At 48.7% G+C, this 19,921-nt stretch overlaps 1 protein-coding gene across 1 annotated transcript; it reads left to right on the plus strand.

Annotated features, from left to right (window-relative positions):
* Positions 1-785: 785 nt before the first annotated feature.
* On the plus strand, positions 786-19,582 carry GPRC5A (G protein-coupled receptor class C group 5 member A). The gene is made up of 4 exons (XM_082738252.1): positions 786-920; positions 15,106-16,034; positions 18,224-18,282; positions 18,609-19,582. The coding sequence occupies exons 2-4, from the start codon at positions 15,113-15,115 to the stop codon at positions 18,699-18,701; spliced, it is 1,074 nt and encodes a 357-aa protein (XP_082594378.1). The 5' UTR covers positions 786-920; positions 15,106-15,112; the 3' UTR covers positions 18,702-19,582.
* The last annotated feature ends 339 nt before the right edge of the window (positions 19,583-19,921 follow it).

A 19,921-nucleotide genomic window follows, 5' to 3' on the forward strand; every position in this document is an offset into this window, starting at 1 on the left:
AAAGCCCAGAGATAATGATGTCTGCGCCCTGGGACAGCGCTAATGGTGCTCATCTGACAGTTCCGACCAGTGGAGTTGCGGAGCGGACTCTGGACCGCCGAGGAATTTCCTTGGTTTCCACCTGGCTTCGCCTAGGAAGCCAGAGTGTGGTCACCTGTTTCCCGCGCCAGGCTTCCCATCCCGCACAGGTGGGTGAGAGTGATAGAAAGGCTAAGCCAGGGGAAGAGGTGAGAAAATCCGGCTGCTCCCGCAGCGGGGGAGGAAGGCCCACCTGGAGGTCAGCTCTCCTTCCTACAGACGCGCACAGGCACTCGCGCGCGCGAGCTGGGGAACCCGGGATTAACACAGGCGCTACCACCCCGACCAGCCCTTGCCCTTGGCGGAGGGGAGTGCCCGGCGGGGGTTGTGCCCGGGGCGGGGGGGGGGGGGAGGTGTCGCTCCCCGCAGCCCCCGCCCCGGACGTGACAGCTGTGATAAGGAGCGGTCCCCTTGTGTCGCCTTTCCTCCGGTCCTTGGGACCGGCCGGTGCGCGCGTCCCGCGGCCGTCGGATGCGCTGGGTGGGGCCGGGGTGGTTCCCCCTGCTCTCCCCCACCCCCCATTTCTAGGGTGACTGTGCCGCTGACGTCAGGCGGCTCTTGGTTCATTCCTTGGCACCGGGAGTTTATTTTCATGACAGCAAGCAGTGCCGCGGAACTGGAATAGGCGTGTCCTCTCCCCCTGACCCTCTCCCGCCCCTTGTCCCTCTGCTCACCCCCTCGCTTGCTCCCTCCCTCCGGCGACTGCTGCCTTTATAACCGCTGGGCGCCGCGAGGGCGGGATAGCGCCTGCCGGCTTCCCCAGCACCCCGGGGCTCCAGGGCCGCCTGCGACGCGCGGGAAGCGAGCAGCTCAAGTTCACGCGCCAAAGCGAGGGCTTAAGGGTAAGTGAAGTGAGGCGCACTGGGCCTCCGGATTTAAATCTGGGGTGTGGGGGGTGGTGGGGTGCAGCGCTGGGTGGGGTACAAGAAAAGAGAGCTAGCTCCCTGGTGATGGACTACAACTGTCTATGAGGAAAAAAAAATCCCAAGAAAGGAATTTCTAGTTTAACTCAACTCATTTTTCCCCCCGCTGAGCTTCCCAGGCTAAGACAGAGTCGGAGAGCCAAAAGATTGGATAATAGTTTGTGCTCAGATACAGGTGGAATCCTAGCTGGGCAGGTGAGCAGTTTTGGGATCCTACTAGGGGAAGAAAAAAGAAGGAAGAAGATTTTATTTTTTATTTTATTAAAAAAATTATTTATTTATTTGACAGAGAAAGAGAGCACAAGCAAAGGGAGCAGCAGGCAGAGGGAGAGAGAGAAGCAGGCTCCCCACTGAGCAAGGGGGGCTCCATCCCAAGGGCCTGGGATCTTGACCCAAGTGGAAGGCAGACACTTTATCTTAACTGACTGAGCCACCTAGGTCGTGCTTCCCTGCCCCGGTGAAGATTTTAGAGGAAGGGGTTGGGAGTGGAGAGGGTTGGGGATTGAGAGTAGGGGAGATGGTGACAATTACTACTTCTTGCCTGAAAAGTTTTGATTGATTTTGTTTTGGGAGGTAGACTGTGGAAGCCACAGCTTTCCTGTGCCTGGTCAGGCTGTGGGCTCCACCACATTCCCTCCCTGGCTGTCCTTTGAGCTGCTCAGGAACCTCGTTGCAGATGGAAGTTGAATATCCAGTAACAGCCTACCTTCTGGCAACAGCTAGATAGGACCCAGGTATGGCCTCAAGGCTGTCTGAAGTGCTCCCTTAAACTCCATGGGGAAGGAAGCGTTAGTCATAGGGGAAGTCTGCTCTGAATCTAGAAATTTTGAAGGATTTTTGGTTCCTGACTTCTTTCCATGCTGATTTTCTCCTCAGGCCACACCTGTTGAAGGGTTCAGTTGAATCAGCCGCTGCTTAGGGCTCATTCCTGAAGGGAAATACCTGAACTGCTTCAGATAGGATGGGCTGGGGCCCATGGAAGGGGTGAGGATGGGGGTCAGAAGTCCAGCCTCCAGGTCTGTGTGTTGGCTCCTACTCAGAGAGGGAACGAAAGGCAGAAGGGAAGAGTCAGCAAAAGCATTACCTGGGAAACAGAGGGGCTCCTCTGAGGTATGGTGAGATGTGGGCTCCTAGGGCAGATAGAAAGGATCAGAACATTCCTGTGAAGTACTCTCGGTGTTGAGTCCGGAAGACTGATTTCTCATCTAGGCTCTACCTCGTGGTGTAGCTATGAGGCAGCCAGGTCCTGGGCCTCGTGTTCCTCCTAAGGAGTCTCGGGAAGGCCCCCAGCTCCTTCCCATGGCTGAAATTCTAGCACCTCTGTGTCTGCACATGTCCCTTTGGGAGTCCACCTTGGAGTCTACTCCTTAGTGAAAACTGAAAACGGAGTTTATTTATTTATTTATTTTTAAAGATTTTATTTACTTGACAGAGAGAGCGCGCGAGAGAGAGTGCAAGTAGGCAGAGTGGCAGACAGAGGGAGAGGGAGAAGCAGGCTCCCCACTGAGCAGGGAGCTCTATGCAGGGCTCAGTTCCAGGACCCTGGGATCATGACCTGAGCCAAAGGCAGCTGCTTAACCCACTGAGCCACCCAGGCACTCCTGAAAATGGACTCTAACTGTGATTTCATTCTGCTGATTTTGGAAGTTTGTCTTCAGGTCTGCTTCTAAGAATCCAGATGGAGCAGAGAAAATGGTCAGGAAGTGATGTGTTGGTATATTAGGACCTTAAAAAACAATGAGTTCAGTAGTATTTTTACTCAAGGGGTCTCAGATTTTCTGAGTAGTTTGGTTTGTTTCTATATTTCTGTATTTATTGCCTTGTGGCCAGAATACGCAGTCTGTATTTTAGGATTTCAGATTTTTTTTTTGTGTATGTGGTCTAAAACATACTGTTGCATTTTTTTCAAACTTTTTTTTTTTTTTTAAGATTTCATTCATTTACTTGACAGAGTGAGATCACAAGTAGGCGGAGAGGCAGGCAGAGAGAGAGGGAGAGAAAGAGAGGAAGAAGCAGGCTCCCTGCTGAGCAGAGAGCTCTATCCTAGGACCCTGGGATCATGACCTGAGCTGAAGGCAGAGGCTTTAACCCACTGAGCCACCCAGGCACCCCTAAAACATACTGTTTTTGTAAATGTTCCACTTCAGTAGAAGTGATCATATGGAGCAGAGGTTGATAAACTAGGTCCATGGCCGAACACATCTCACAGCCTCTTTTTGTAAATAATTTTGTTGGAACACAGTCATGCTCATATCTATGGCTGCTTTCAGCTACAAACATATGACCCGCACAGCCTAACCTACTTATTAGTTGGCCCTCTACAGAAAATGTTTGCTGATCACAGATATAGAGGATCTGAATTATACGATTAACAATGGGGATATGAACAGATGAACGATAGATGTGAACATAGAAAACATATGAACATAGAGAATATTTCAACTAAGGAATCCATAGAACATTTATAAAAATTTACCATATTATTATTCCTTTGTTTTTTTTTTTTTTTCATCTGCTGAAGACTGATAAAGAATATTGAAGTCTTCTAGAAGTATTAGGGTCTCCTATAACTAGTATTTCTTTTCATTTCTCCTTGTGTTTCTGGTAGTTTTTGTTTTACGTATTTGGTGCTATGTTATTCAGTGCATGAAAGTTTATAATAGTTGTATCTTAAATGTGGAGTACCCTAATTATTAAAAATCAAGTTTTTTGGTCCATATAATATCTTTTTGCTTTAACTACCTTTGTGTGATATTAATACCTTAACTTTTATTTCTTCATTTCTTTACCTTCAGCAAGCTATTTGTACTTGATATATATTTTTTCATTTAATATTTTATTTATTTATTCATGAGAGACAGAGAGGCAGAGAAGGAAGCAGGCTCTTCACAGAGCAGGAAGCCTTATGTGGGACTCGATCCCAGGACCCCACGATCATGATCTAAGCCAAAGGCAGACACTCAACCGACTGAGCCACCCAGGTGTTCCTAGTCTTTTTTTCAGATGAAAACATTACCATTTACATTTATTGTAATAAGTGTTGCTTGTTATTGCCAAATAATTTTTGGCCACATGGTCTGCTCTCTCCATCTTTTCCCACATTAGGTAGCCTCTATCTACTTGGGTGCTTCAGTGGCTGGTTGTGTTATTCTGAGGGCTTAGAAACACAGCCTTGTAAGGAGGGATGGTAAATTTAGCTTGGGACTTGTTGGATTGAACATGAATATGTTCCCTTTATATATTAAAATATTAAAGGGGTGTCTGGATCAGTTAGGCATCTGTCTTTGGCTCAGGTCATGATCTTGGAGTCCTGGGATCAAGCCCCACATCAGAATCCCTGCTTGGCGGGGAGTCTGGTTCTCCTTCTGCCTCTGACCCCGCTTGTGCTCTCTCTCTCTCTCAAATAAATAAAATCTTAAAACAAATATTTAGAAGAAGGTATGTTTGAGGATTGTGAGCTGGTATACTAGTAGAGGACTTTATCCATCTTATTCCTGGATATTTTATTTCTTAAACTCCTGGGCCTAATAGCTTTGGAAGTTTCGCTCAAAATCTTATTTTCTTTTGTGTTTTTAAAAAGATTTCCGGGGTGCCTGGTTGGCTCAGTGAGTTAAAGCCTCTGCCTTTGGCTCAGGTCGTGATCCCCTAGGGTCTTTGGATGGAGCCCCACATCGGGCTCTCTGATCAGTGGGGAGCCTGCTTCCTCCTCTCTCTCTCTCTCTCTCTCTTCCTGCCTCTCTGCCTACTTGTGATTTCTGTCTGTCAAATAAATAAACAAAATCTTTAAAAAATATATATAAAAAGATTTCCAGTATTTTATTTTATATTCCGGCATTTTATGTTACAATAATCTAAATTTCATGTGCTTTGTTTAGAATGGAGGAAGATGGTATGTAATGATCCCAGGGAACTACCCGAAAGTGACAAGATGGCCATCAGCACTGTAGTTATACTTGTTTAGATCTGCCCAAGGAGGTTCGGTAATTTTTTTTTCTCCCAGTTAGTACGAAGAAACTCAATTCAGTGATGTTATTCAGATGTTATTCATAAGCTGTTGCCAAAATCATTTTTATGTCATCAGAATTAGGATGACTCCTCGGAACTGGGGATCCTGGAGATTTCCTTGCAGACACTTTCCATTTATAACTAATCCTTCATCAAGGGCAGAGAAATTCCTGTGGGACCCCACCCTCATTTTAGAACTCAGCCTAGATAAAAATACAAGGATAAGCATCGGTAGGTATTCATCTTCAGGCCTTCTTCTCCATTACTCACACTTGATAATAAATAACTTGCTTTGAGTAAATATTCAGTGGTCAGTCTTAGTCCAAGACATGGGCTCAGCAACCCTGGTGTAGAGCAGGGTGCCTCTCGAGGACGATATCTACAAATGGAAAATTGGCACTGTTATCTTAAGAAGCTTGTTAGCTGATGGTTGAGTCAACATTGATTTTAATGTTTAACATAAAGCATATATATGGAAAAACTTGAGAGCTAAGAAATAATGAAGAGATCCACAAATTCAGAATGAGATGGGCCTAATAATTACTTTTTTAAGATTTTATTTGTTTATTTGACAGAGAGACAGAGATCACAAGTAGGTAGAGAGGCAGGCAGAGAGGGAGGGGGAAGCAGGCTCCCCGCCGAGCAGAGAGCCTGATGTGGGGCTCAATCTCAGAAGCCTGAGATCATGAACCTAGCCAAAGGCAGAGGCTTAAACCACTGAGCCACCCAGGCGCCCCGGGCCTAATAATTTTTTAAAAACCTCAAGGTAGAGATAAGGTTTGGGCTAAGTTTTGAAGTAGTATGGCACATGGCTTGTGACTAGGAGGGGAAGGGTCTTTCTGGCTGGGAGAAAAATGTACATGTGGGGACAAAGAACACGACTTTATCACAAGGCCTTGGGTAAGCCCCCGTTCCCTTCTGGAGAGAAATAGCTCTTGGAAGAGTGGCTTGCCTTGTGTGGAGGTGGAGAAGGGGGAGTTAGGAAGGCAGGAGGAGAGGGGTGGGAGGACCCATGGAGAAAAGCCATGAAGCTCAAACTGGGCCTGGTCTGATATAACAAATAAAAAGGGGCTAATATGTTCATCCAGAGATCCCTTCCCTTCTTTTTTCCTCTTGCTTACAGCGTTTCACTGTAGCGACTGCTCTTTTATTTTTATTTATTTATGTTTTGAAATTGCTCCTTGGCTTCTGGGAAATGACTCTGGCTTATCATCATCATCATCAATAACCCCTGATCATTTTTTTAAGCTCTTTTCGCGGACTCCTGCATTGACGACGTGGTATTCCCCTGGACCTGCCCTTGGCCCCCTTCTCCATACTTGCTCCCTGTGTGATCTGGTTCTCCTTTAAAAGCTTCAGATACCAACTCTAGACCCACCAACGTATAAGGTGGAAGCCGCAGATACTCAGGTCCGAGGGCAGGGGCGGGGGTCAGCACAACCTGGGGTCCTGGAGCCTGGCTTCTAAGTGCTGTGAGATCTCAGGCAAGTTATTTAATTTCTTTGTGCCTCAGCTGTGAAAAAGGGGCATAAGAAGAAGGGTTGTTGCGGGAATTGAATGAAACAGTGTGTAGCCCCGAGGAAGCTCTCAGGACTTCGTGCTCATCGTTTCTGGATGCCCCCCCCCCCCCGCCCGTTGCATGTCCCATATTCATCTTAGATTCTGCACAGCTCCATTTGGCCTCGGTCCTCACCGGCCTGCATTTCTATCCCATTCAATTGAGTAAGCCAGAAATCTGAGCACGAACCTGGGGTCCTTCATTCCCCAAGCCCTGTCACTTTTGCCTTCCTAAAAATCTCCCACTATTTGCCGGACATCTTTCATGCCTCACCTCCTTCGTCTCTATAACTTAAAACAAAAAACAAAAAACAAACCAAAAAAAACCCCATTAGGTGGAAGAACTCACTGTTTCCCCTGTGCCCTCAGCCTTCCTTGCGTACCCTGTGCCCCCTTGTTTGTATGTTGGTAGGACCCTACCAGTTCTCCCAGGGGCAGCAGCCACACTTTGGGTTCATGTGACTCCTACATTTAACCACAGTACCTGACACAAAATAGGCACTTAAATGTTTGTTGATCGAGTGTAGGCTCGCTCACTGTGGAGACTTCTCAGAGCCCGTTTAAGCAGAGAGAGGCTGGAGTCAGGGAGAAAAGCTTCAGAGATCCTAATAGTGATTTCGAGATGAAATGAAAAATTACATTATGCTTAAGACTGCTTGTGAAGGGAGAGTCTTAGCAGCTACTTGACACTGGACATGTAAATTCTTATTTATTTATTTAGGAGAGCAATCGCAAGTGAGGAGGAGAGGCAGAGGGAGAGGGAGAGTCCTAAGCGGACTCAGAGCCCGATATGAGGCTTGGGCTTGATCCTACAACCCTGGGAGCATTGCTGGGCTCTATCCCATGACCCTGAGGTCACAACCCCAGCCAAAACCAAGGGTCCCATGCTCAACCCACTGCACCACCCAGGCACCCCTGGACATGTAACTCCTAAGGGTCAGGCTTCTCACCTGTAAAATGGGTTGAAGAAATAGTAAATGAGATAGATAACAGATGTAAAAACATGTAAATGAGAGAATACTTATAAACACGTGAGCAATCTGCATTTGTGCCTGGCTCTGGGGAGCTCAGTATGTGACACTATTTTTACTCATTATTATGTAGTGACTACTACAATATATCAAATGGAACAATTCAGGAGGAGGGAGAAAACTAAAATGCTAAAAATTCACATATTTGCCTGGCTGGGGTACGTGAGGACTCAGTTTCAACAATCACGGTTTATTTGGTATTTATTCCCCAGGCATTGCTAACAGGTAGGTATTGTCCTCTGCATTTTCAGATGACAGAATGAGATATGTCTCATAGGAGGAAGATAAGATTGGCTTTGGCAAGGCCTTGGGCCCCAGGTTATTCATGCTCAGATACTCTGGGGTGAGGTGGGGCGAGGGGAGGGGCACAGGGCCTCTTGCCAGCCTGCGCCCCCTTCCAGGTCTAGGTGGGCTTCAGCATCCCACCCCCCTGGGGAGGAGTGAGGAGCCTCGGGGGGAGCTGGAGGACTCATCAGTGCTGGCATCTGTGCTTGCCTAGCAGTCAGGGCCATAGGTCTGTGTCTGTGAAGATCGAGTCTAGGTCTAGGGTCAGCATTGCACTACCCGGTGGCTTTGTCCCACAGGTACACCTCTGCCTGGTGGCCCTCTCCTTGGCCTGCACTCAGACCCTGAGTCCCCTCCAGTCCTGTTCGGGAGTTTGATCCGGAGTTGGCCGGACGTGTACTTTTCATGACGGGCGGTGGGGCAAGAAGAAGAATGAAGGGGAGGGGAAAAGATTTGGCAGTCGTCTAAAAGGAGCTTCCTAGAAGGGTGAACAGTGAGACTGGAGTGGGTTCTCACCCTCTCGTTCAGCAGCCCCGCCTCATTTTACAGGGGAGAGGAGGGACGTTCCAGGAGATTTGTGTCCACATCTGATGCAGTTGAAACCCCTTCTTTCTAAAGGGGTGGGGTCAAGACTGGGCTTGGAGTTGAGCCCAGCACGTGACTCCTCCTCCTCCTCCCTCCCTTCCCACCCTCCCTTTCTCCCTCCCCTCTCCCCTCCTCCTCTTGTGCTTCTTCCTTTCTGCCTTTTACTTCTCCTTTTTCTTTATAACTTTTCATGCCCTGACTCATTCCAGAAGGACTTAGGACAGTGCCGGGTGACTTCAAGGCCTCCTTTGTAGGTGCTGGTGAGTTACTGGACGGTGGGTGGTTAGCTTAGTGAGCGGCTGCAATAGGGGAAGGGGGTCTCACGCTTATGACTAATGAAAGTCCTTTCCTCACGTCCCAGGTCAAAGGCTACATGCACTAAAACTGTACCACATTCATCCAAAGTGCAGCATTTAGTCATCAGGGAGTTGGGTGGGAACAGAGGACCGGATACTGGTAAATCGCTCTCAGCTTACTGGGAAATCTCAGGATTCATGCTCTCCTGGGAGACCCCTGGAGTCATTTACACGGTTGCATTTACACGGGAGCATGGTTCCAGACCTGGCCCAGAGCCCCTAGCCTCGGACCCAAAGTGTGTTCTAAACAGCCTGCAGGGGGAGGAGGATGGGAGAAAGGGAGGTTAGGACTCAGGACCGCAAACAAGAGCTCGTGAGGGAACCAGGTCCACCCCACCCCATCTCAGGAACAGCCCCACCTCGCCCACCAGACTCCTCTCCTATCCCTGTGCACACTCGTCCATCCTGGTTACTACGTGGCGGGGGCTAGTCCAGAGACTAGGGAGAAACATTGAACGTCTCTGTCTACTCAGAGCCTTTGAATCCAGAGGAAGATACAGACTTAGCAATAGGCATAGCAGGGCTGGGTGTGCTATAGGAAGCACAGGGCAGGATTATGGCTCTTCCTCAACTCCCGTCCCCCACCCTCGCACCTCCCTGCAAAGAGTGGCTTAGAGGGAACAAGGCCGGAGAAGCAGGTGGGTGTTTTGAAGTGGTGCAGGAGAGATGGACAGCCGTAGGGCGGGGAGACGTGGGATATTCACGAGATCCTGGAGAGAGGGAAACCAGAGGACATGCGTGTTGGGTCTGGTAATGTGGGACAAGGATTTCTCAGGCCATTTCCCAAATCAGAGGTAGATGTGAAGTTGGCGTTTACCGCCTCTGCCCCAGTTCACAAATGGGGAGACCCCTGTGATATACCTCCTGGCCCGGTCTCACCTTCTCTCCCAAGGCCTCCTTTCTTGCCCTGCCTCCTGTAGCCAGTCTGGGGGACAGTTACTGTTTTCCCATATAGGAATCCGAGACTATGCATAGTTGGAACAGCTGGGGCAGGTCCCAGGTAGTCATGCCCATTTCCGAGGGCAGGTCTTGCCTGGCTCTAAAGTTCTTTCCAGACCAAGCTCCTCAGTGTAACTTTGGGGTTAGAGTTCCGGTTTGAACCCCCACCCTGCCGTTTCCTTTCTGCATGACTGGCCTGAGTCAGCTGACGTGTGCCTCAGTTGCTGCAGGTGGAGGACAGGGGTCCTGATGGCTCGAGCTACAGCACGAGGTGCTTGTGATGGTTAGGAGAGGAGAGCCCTAAAGAGTAGGCGTGGTGTGGGCTAAGAGTGAGTTCGTGATGAGACTTTCTGTCCCCATTCAGAGCAGTCCAACAGTGCATTGCTTCTTTCAGCCCCCATGTGGTCTTTGTAGACGCTAGTCCTTTCTTGGCTGGAACCTGGATCTCTCTGTCCTTGCCTTTGGTTCCAGAGGATGCCCAAAGAACTCCGGGTTGCATTCCATTTTCTCTTTCTTGCTCCAGCCCTCACGTTCTTCTCCAAGGTGGTTTTGCTAGCTCCTGGCAGTTCCTATTCTCAAGTGCTGATTGTTTCCTCTTTCCCACAAACCTCACTTTCTAGAAGTCCTTTTTAACTTCTCAGAACCCTGTCCTTTCCCTGAGCCACCTTTCCTGTCTCTTTTACTCATCTGGGCCACTCCCTGGGTGACACAAGGTCTTCTCTGTACAGAACGGCTTGTTAATAAGTCTGATGAGGTTTTCTTTCCTCTGACCAAATTCAAAGTACTTAGAACATTTCAGACCCATTGCACAATGCCTGTCATTGCTGGGGAAGGAGGTGGAGGAGGGCTAACAGAGGTGAAGTAAGGGTAATTCCAACAAAATTAGTCACTCAGATAAAACGTGTTTGCTAAGAAAAATTTTAAAAAGAGGTTTGTGAGAGAATTAGGAAATATGAACCTTAACTGGATATTTGATATTACAGGGCTATTAACTTTTGAAGTGTGGTTAAGTTACAAAGGAGTTTTATCTTTTCGAGATACACACTGAAGTGTTTGTGCATAAAATGATAGGATGTCTGGGGTTTGCTTAAAAATAATCTGGTGAGTGGGGGTGGTGACGGTGTTCGAGCAGAATCGGCCATCTATTGGTAATTTCTGAAACCAAGTGATGAGCCTGTGGGCTCTTCGAGTCTGCTTGAAAATGTCAACATTTCTTTAAAAACAGTGGGTTTAAAAAAAAAATTATTAAGAGGGAGAGAGAAAGCCAGAGAGCAAGTAAGCACGGGAGGGGAGAGGCAGAGGAAGTAGATCCCCGCTGAACAGGGAGCCCCATGCGAGGCTTGATCCCAGGACCCTGAGGTCATGCATGACCAGAGCCAAAGGCCACTGCTCAACTGAGCCACCCAGGTGCCCCTAAGAACAGTGTTCCAAAGGCACTTCAGGGACTGTTTGCCCATCTCCCCATGTATGATTGGGGTGGGAGGTGGAGGTGAAATGCAGGGAAATTGCACACCCATGGCCCGTTGCTCTCATTGGATCCCGGTCTGCAGATGCCAAGAGGTCCTGGGCAGCTGCCACCAGAAGGGAGGGGCCCAGAGGTCTCAGTTGGCCGTCTCGGCTGGGGACCTGAGGTTCAGCCTCACTGTTCCTCTGGCCAGCACCAGGCAAGCACCTCATCTATCCCTGTCAAGATTTAGAGTCCTCAGGCCCAAAGTCCTTTGTGGTTAGGGGCCATGCTGATGACTGCTCCTCAAGGGACATTTCTACCTTGAAAGCTGGGGAGGGATGAGCTGTCAGGGCTGACCGAGAGGGGGAGCCACCTTTGAAGCGAGGCCCCAGCCATATGACAGATCTGAAAAGGGGTGAGGTGGAGAGGTGAAGGTGAGCGCGGAGGAAATGCGCCCAGCCTGGGTCTCTTCTTTCCCCAGTGTACACTGCGCTCACAGCCAGCCCTGGGCTGGGGGCTTCTCCCTCTCCCATGCTCCTGGCACCCCCCCCCCCAGCCTGGCCGGTCTACTCCTCCCTTCCCGGTACCCCCCCTGCAGTGGGTGTGCACCTAGGCAAGGCAGAACAGACCCTGGGGACTTGGGTTTCAGGAGTGCCTGCCCTCTTCCTCCCATTTCTCATCCTGCGCTGCCCTGAAGAGGTAGAACAGGACCGTGTTCATTTCCCTGCTCTGTGCTCCCTGTGTGGTGGGCGTGACCCTGCGGTAGAGAGCAGGTGACACACCCTGTGACAAAGGGCTATGGGAAGCCTGTCGCAGTAGTGGCACAGTCTGTCTGTCTGTCTGTCCCTTCTGCTCTGCTAGGGCACTTGTCTGTTTTCTCCTTAACCACTGACTCTCTAGCCTAGTGACGGGCACATGGTGGTGCTCAGGAAACATTTGTTGATTGAATGGCTGATACAATACCAAGTTAAGTGTGGCAAGTTGAATTTCATAAAAAAGATAGGGATGCCTGGGTGGCTCAGTCGTTAAGCCTCTGCCTTCTGCTCTGCTTGGTCATGATCCCAGGGTCCTGGGATGGAGCCCTGCATCGTGCTTCCTGCTTGGTGGGAAGTCTGCTTTTCCCTCTCCCATTGCCCCTGCTGTGTTCCCTCTCTTGTTGTGTCTCTGTCAAATAAATAAATAAAATCTTTTTTAAAAGTTAGGAAGATAGATTGAAGCTATACATTATTTGTTATTTAATTCAGTTAAGTTATTTTAACACACCACACCTATAATATTCTAGCAGATGCATTATCATGTATGTGTACGTGTGTTTTAAATTGCATATATATACATATATAATTTTTCCCCTAATTGCCATGAGAATAAAACAATACTAGGGTGATGACTCTCTCACCCAACTGAAATGCAGGTTTTATATCTTTTTAAAAAAGATTTTATTTATTTATTTGACAGAGAGAGATATCACAAGTAGGCAGAGAGAGAGGGAAGCAGGCTCCCCGCTGAGCAGAAAGCCTGATGTCGGGCTCCATCATGACCTGAGCGGAAGACAGAGGCTTAACCCACTGAGCCACCCAGGTGCCCCATCCCTTTTTTTTTTTTTTTAAGATTTATTGATTTATTGGAGGGTGGGAAGGAGCAGAAGGAGGGAATTTTTTATGCAGACTCTGAGCTGAGCACAGAGCCCAGCCAACATATGAGGTTCTAGATCCCACGACCCTGAGATCAGGACCTGAGCTGAAACCAAAAGTCAGATACTTATCCGACTGGGCCACCTGGGCATCCCCAGATTTTATATCTTTAAGGGAAGCAGGTGTTTGGGTTCTGTCTGCATTGACGAAGATGCTCGCTTGTCCTGGGCAGTTAGTGAGCAATGGCTCCTCCATTTCCCACTGTGCTGTTTCCCTGGCTTGAGGTTGGGTCTTGAAGATGTAAGATAGAAGAAAGAGACACAGGTGTTCTTTTTCCTTGGGGTGATCACAGAGTCCCACAGAGCTGTGAAGGGCCAGAGAAATCTTGTCTATAAGCATGTATAGGCATGTGGTGAAAATATTCTGGCTGTTTTACCTGCTATCAGGAAAGAGACAAGCTGGAGTGAATGTTTTGTACCTTTCCCTGCTTCCTGGTCCAGGGGTTTCCCTTCCTTCCAATTCCTTTCTGCACAGTGTGTCCCTCTTAGGTCTTAGAGGAGGCCAACATCTTTCACTGGTTATTTTCTGTGGAGGGGTTCTCAGTGAGCCTTCTCTTCCTCCAGCCTGGTCCCTTACTCCCCGTCCTGACTGTATTTCTCCTCGAGTCAGTTCACAACTAACTTTTCTCTGTGGAGTGAGCAATCCTATCAAGGAAAAGAAAATCTACAGCCCCCTCCCCTGCCCCAAATCTGTTGCAAATAGCATTTAATAAAACAAAAGGAATTGTGTCCTAGAGAAACAGCCAGATAATCTAGAAAAAAATGATAAACTTTTGAATTTCAACATCTTCCCTGACATTGACTTTGGACTTTGAGTACCGTGTATTTTAAGGAAATGTACAAACTCCTTTTCTCTTCCAGTTTCCCAATGTATCTTCCTACCATGCCCTGAATTCTTAGGAATTTGATTTCATGACGTTTGGGACATCAGCTGGGTTTAAAATTGACTTGAAGTTTGTGGGAACAGAGAAGGAAGCAGGTGTAGGAGATAAGGAGAAATATAAAGGAAGTATAGCCAATCAGTTTTTTTTTTTTTTTTAAGACTTTGTTTACTTACTTATTTGAGAGCAGGGATCCTAGAGCCGGATAACTTATGTTCAAATCCTGCTTCTGCCATTTTCCTCGTGGTATGATGTTGGGAAAGTAACATCCCTTGTCTCTGCCTCAGTTTTCTCATCTGTAATACATGACTAATATTTTTTACCTCCTGGGGGTGCTGTGAAATTTAGCTAATAAATATGACAGGTGATTGGAAGAGTTTCTGATCCAGAGTAAAAATGAGCAGTAGCTATCGGTAATATCTTTCACTGGATTATCCACTGGTTTTTGGTGTCTCCTGCAGAACTTCCCTCCTTACAGATCGTTAATAAAGAACTCGTTGGGACAGAGTTCCACTTTTTGGAATAAGACTAGAGCCAGCTTTACAAACTTTAGGGAGGGGAAAAAAAAAAACCCTTCTAACATATGATGGCAGAGCTGACGAAGAGGTTTCAGCAGTGGTGAAGTGGATGTTTGTTCTTCCACAGAGAAATCTACAGTTCAGATTAACTCCTCGTATCCATGAAAGAATGGGATGCATACAGGGCACCTGGGTGGCTCAGTTGGTTGAGCATCTGCCTGCCGCTCAGGTCATGATCCCGGGGTCCTGGGATCGAGTCCCACATGGGGCTCCCAGCTCAGCGAGGTGTCTGCTTCTCCCTCTGCTCCTTCCCGTTCACGTGCTTGCATGCTCTCAATCTCTCTCTCTCTCTCTCTCAAATAAGTAAATAGAAATCTTAAAAAAGAAAAAAAAAAAAAAGAATGGGATGCTTACAAATGCCTGACACAGGCAAAGGTAGGGAAAAAACCCTCAAGACCGATAAATGATGATCAAAGTTTAAGCTTAGAGATTTCCGAGTTCGTGAATTCTGACATAGCACTAGCCCAATATCAGGAACCCTGGCAAGTTTTTTGAAAGGAGGACCTCAGAACCCTTCACCAAAGCACCGAGTCGTCTGCTGTCAGGGTACCCATGAGTATAGCTTAAGTGTGGGGAGATTTCAGGTTTTCCTTCATCAGTCTTTAGAATTTGCCAGGAAAGCTGGAGACACGTTGCTTTATCTAAGGAGGCAAGTTCAGGGGCAACACCCTGGTCAATCTTTTTGGGTCCCCGTGCCTGAGTGTGTTAGGAGATTCACTTCTCCTTCCCCCCAACTTCGCTTCCACACAGGACCAGAATGGCCACCGCGTCCCCTCACGGTTGCCGCGCCAGCCTGGCTGCCAGGTACCACAGACTTTGTGATATGACTGCAATCTGGGGCATTGTCCTAGAAGCAGTGGCTGCAGTTGGGGCCGTGACCTCGGTGGCCTTCATGTTGGCTCTCCTGATTCTCGTCTGCAAGGTGCAAGACTCCAACAGGCGAAAAGTGCTCCCGACCCAGTTCCTCTTCCTCCTGGGCGTTCTGGGGATCTTCGGCCTCACCTTCGCCTTCATTATCCAGCTCGACGGCAGCACCGGGCCCACCCGTTTCTTCCTCTTCGGGGTCCTCTTCTCCCTCTGTTTCTCCTGCCTCCTGGCTCACGCTTTCAACCTGACGAAGCTGGTGCACGGCAGGAGGCCCCTGTCCTTGCTGGTGATGCTGGCCCTGGCTGTGGGCCTCAGCCTCGTGCAGGACATCATTGCCGCGGAGTACCTCATCCTCACCATGAACAGGACCAACGTCGCCATTTTCTCTGAGCTTTCAGCCTCTCGGCGCAATGAAGACTTTGTCATGTTGCTCATCTACGTCCTCTTCCTGATGGCGCTGACCTGCCTCATGTCCTGCTTCATCTTCTGTGGGGCCTTCAGCGGTTGGAAGAGACACGGGGTCCACATCTTCCTCACCATGCTTCTCTCCATCGCCATCTGGGTGGCGTGGATCACCCTGCTCCTGATTTCCACCTTTGGCCCCACGTGGGATGATACCATCCTCAGCTCGGCCTTGGTGGCCAATGGCTGGGTGTTCCTGTTGGCTTACGTTGCCCCCGAGTTTCGGCTGCTTACAAAGCAACGGAACCCCATGGATTACCCAGTTGAGGATACGTTTTGTAAACCTCAACTCATGAAGCAGAGCTATGGTGTGGAGAACAGAGCCTACTCTCAAGAGGAAATCACCCAAGGTACAGAGCATCCCTTGTAGAGGATGAGGGGAGAACCGTAGGATATTGTAACTGTAAGGAACGCTCAAGACAGTCCAGGTCATACCCCTGACAGAATATATAAGGTCCCCAAGGTTCAGATCCTGCTAGTTAGAGTTCTAATAGAACTAGAAGCCGGCCTCTGGAGTCTTAATCTCATACTTCCTACACAATACACTGTGGGTTTCTCTGAGTCAGAATAAGATGGAGCAAAGGAATCACTGAAGAAATCTCTAGAGACAGGCAGGTGAGATTGTGTTCTTTATAAAAGAGAAATAGGTATTCCTTCCAGAAATGTGGAGCCTTTATAGATTTGAATAGAGAAAGCTGCGCCATGATTTCTTGCTGTGGTCACAGAGCACAGAGGCAGGAGAAAGCCCTTTTATCATAAACCAGCAGGGATCTCCATAAAGCTACTGGGGATCCTGATTTATCCCGAAGAATCACATCTGGGGCCGTGGGAGGGAAGAAGTTTTGTCTGACGTGAAAGAGTCTAGCGATTTGGCTCCTGCCTGAAGTTGTGAGAAACCAGGTGTTACATTGTTCTCACAACAAACAAGGGGCTAAACTTGTAGCTAGTGACTGTCCTTGCCCCCAAGGACACACAACCAAGGAACCTATTCATTGGTTTCTGGGGCTTACATTGATTTCTGGGCCTAATCAAGGGAGGGGAATGGGTTTGGGACAGGAGAGAGGAATGGGAGCCAGCGAGATTCTTAGCTTCAGCTAACTATTTCCTCTGCCCTTGCAGCGGGGACGGGTGTGTGTGTGTGTGTGTGTGCAAAGCTCCCTGGTGCTTCTCACAACAGCTGCGGTCCCTCTCCTGGGCACTGGAAAGCCTGAAGGGAAGCGGGGATGGCTGGAGGGGATATTTTAGCTCCCATCAGCTCCTGTCCTTTCTCCTGCCTTGGTTCTATCACCACACTCCTGAACTCCCTGTTATCAAACCTTAACTACGATTCCTCCCTTCCATCCCTCTTTGCATTCATTTTATGGACCACTGTCACCCTCCTCTCCCTAAAATACTTCTTGGACTACCACATTTTCCTGCTCACATACCTCACTGGCTCCCCAGTACCCACCATATTTGCTCAGGGAGGAGGCTTTTCACAGCCAGAACCCAAGACCCATGGAAGCCATGCTCTGGTCCAAACTATTCTAGTCACCGCCTTTCCCGGTCTGTGCGTCCAGGCTCCACACATTCCCCAGTCTCATTATTCACTCCGCCCACAAGCTGTAGAACTTTGAAATGCTCTTATCAGAGTGTGTCCCATTCATAGCTATTTGCGTGGCTGTCAGATAGTCTTCCAGCGTTAGCCTCGGGCCAGGAGTCATTCTGGTTAATCTTTAGATTTAAAAAAATATATATTTTATTTATTTATCTGAGAGAGAGACTGAGAGAGAATGACAGAGAGAGAGAGAGAACACAAGCGAGGAGGCGAGGGAGATGCAGGCTTCCCGCTGAGCAGGGAGCCCAATGTGGGGCTTGGTCCCAGGACCCCAGGATCATGACCTGAGCCGAAGGCAGACATGTAACTGACTGAGCCACCCAGGCGCCCCTGGTCTTTAGATTTTCCACAGGATCTTATATAGAGAAAGCATCTGAGGTATGTGTGAAGTGTACTGAACAGGTACATTTTGGGGGGAAGTCAACGGATTGTTTTAATTGTATTCACGATGATTGTATGTGTTTTCTCTTCTGTTCCAGAGTTTAAATCCCTCTCATTTTCCCTAGAGACACAGAAAACAATTGCTCAAAAGTTCTGCCCCCTCTCAAAGAAAGTAAAAAGAAAAAAAATTTTTTTCTTTTTTTCTTGTGGACTGTTAAGGAAGTGGGTAAATCCTCAGTGAGATTCACTTCTGGCCAGATCTGTATCTGAAAAGACTGGTTTCAAATTGCTTTTGGGGTGATCTTGGGAGGAGGTGCCCTGGCAGGGAACTTTCTGGAAAGTTCCCTAGTGATCCTCTGTTGGTAGCTATTCATTTATTAGTGTGGTGCGTGCTTTGTGCCTTGCCCTGGGCCTGGGACAGTCTCTTCCTCCATGAATCTTAACGTTCTACTGGGGAGACAGGCAGATAGCAGGGCATGACTGACTGACTGAATGCGGGTGAGCACAGGCCGGAGCAGGAAGCGGCCCGGAGCTTTAACCCCTCCCCTTCCTCTCTTCCAGGTCTTGAAGAGCTAGGGGATACACTCTACGCTCCTTATTCGACCCATTTTCAGCTGCAGGTAAATTGTTTCTCTTTTTTCATCAGGGGCATTAGCTCTCGGGCATGTTTGTCCTTCAGGAACACAGGCTGTAGCCATTCTGAGGGCTTCTAGATGGCCTCTTGGAAGGACAACGTGTCTCCTTTCCTCTGATCTGCCTCAGGGGTTAGCACTGGAGACTGGAGTATTTCTAGTGTTCTGGAGTATTCCCAGGGCACAGGGAGGGGCACTTGAGGGGGAGGGATGGGAGAAGGGGGAGAAAGTTAAGGTTCCTGCCCAGATCAGAGCTCTGTTGAAATTATCAGGGAATTGGAGTGGGCTTAACAATATGGCTGCTTCCTTTTCAGAATCGGACCTCCCAAAAGGATTTCTCCATCCCACGGGCCCAGACTCGGACTAGCCCTTACAATGACTATGAAGGAAGGAAAGATGGCAGTTAGCCATTCTGAAGAGTGGGACAGACAGCAAGTCAGCCAACCAATGGGGAGTTCCAAGGGCTATGGGCTTAATCCCGAGCCACCTGAGGAAACTGTACAAAACCTTTTGGGAAGAACTTGCCTTGCCTTGGCTTCTGGAGTTGCTGGGTGGCTAACAAGACTCCAAGGCCTAGCACTCTAGTATTTTCCTTTGTCCCAGGCACTTCTTTTAAGTGGGAGGGAGCCTCCAGCAACTCAGGGTGTGCCCCTTACTGAGCCCAGTCATTTCACCAGTGACTAAAGCCACGGTCATCTGACGCTTCCTGGCTCAGTGAGCTTCAGGAGCCTGCTCTGGTCGCTCAAGGCTGGTTTTAGGAGGACTGCTCGGCCCAGAGCAGAACTGCAAATCTGAGCAAGAAGAGCCAAGGCTCTTCTCTGTCCCTGCTGAAATCTACACTGGAAGCCATCTGACTGGCACGCTCCCATCTTGCCTGGGTACGAGAGGCCACGGGTCACCCCAAATGTACCCATCTCTATGGCACTACCACGGGGTCCTGTGGGTCCCCAGCACCAATTCACTGGTCTTCATTTCCAAATTTTCTGTCCATCCCTGGACATTTGTCCCCTGTCTGCTTTCCCAGAATTTTCTCTTCTGTATCTTGTGGGCAGGGGACAAGCCCCAATTTCTCCTTGGCGGGAGAATTCATGCTCTGTTCTTGCTCTAAATTCCTGGCACGGATTCTTCTGTCGTCCCCTTGCCTCTCAGCTTCTGTAAATAGCTTCACACTGTGTTCACCACCTGTGTTCTGTAAGTGGGCATTGTCTACCAATGGGGAGTGTTCCTTGTAGAATAAGTTATTCCCTGCTCCTCACGTGGAGACGCAATAAAGATATGGTGACAGGTCCTTGATGATGGCAGAGGGACAGTATGAGGGGTATGCACTGGACCTGAAGGAGAGACGGCGGGCACTCATCTTCACATGGAGCTGAGGTCCTGGAGCTGAAGTTCAAAGTTCAAGTCCACTGGGTGTGCACTTGACCCTTCTCTAAACATTTCTCCTTCTCCTCCTTTTGTCAAAGATGTGTGTGTTTTCCCTATTTGTTGAGGTGAGGGGCAAGGGTGACACGGGGAGCCAGGAAGGGTCACGGATCCTGAGGTTTTGCTGCAGAAAGGCAGAGGAGTCATGATCTTGGAATGGGGCTTGGCAGGCTAAGTCAGACAGGGACGAGATTTCAAAGGCAGC

This window comes from Mustela nivalis (genome assembly GCF_964662115.1).
Source record: "Mustela nivalis genome assembly, chromosome: 7".
Lineage (NCBI taxonomy): Eukaryota > Metazoa > Chordata > Mammalia > Carnivora > Mustelidae > Mustela > Mustela nivalis.

What these genes read in the sequence shown, in the direction of transcription:
- GPRC5A (XM_082738252.1), top strand. Translation starts at nt 15,113, where the DNA reads ATGGCCACCGCGTCCCCTCACGGTTGCCGCGCCAGCCTGGCTGCCAGG. An exon ending in TCAAGAGGAAATCACCCAAG is followed by an intron (nt 16,035 to 18,223) that starts GTACAGAGCATC and finishes CCTCTCTTCCAG; the next exon opens with GTCTTGAAGAGCTAGGGGAT. An exon ending in CGACCCATTTTCAGCTGCAG is followed by an intron (nt 18,283 to 18,608) that starts GTAAATTGTTTC and finishes CTTCCTTTTCAG; the next exon opens with AATCGGACCTCCCAAAAGGA.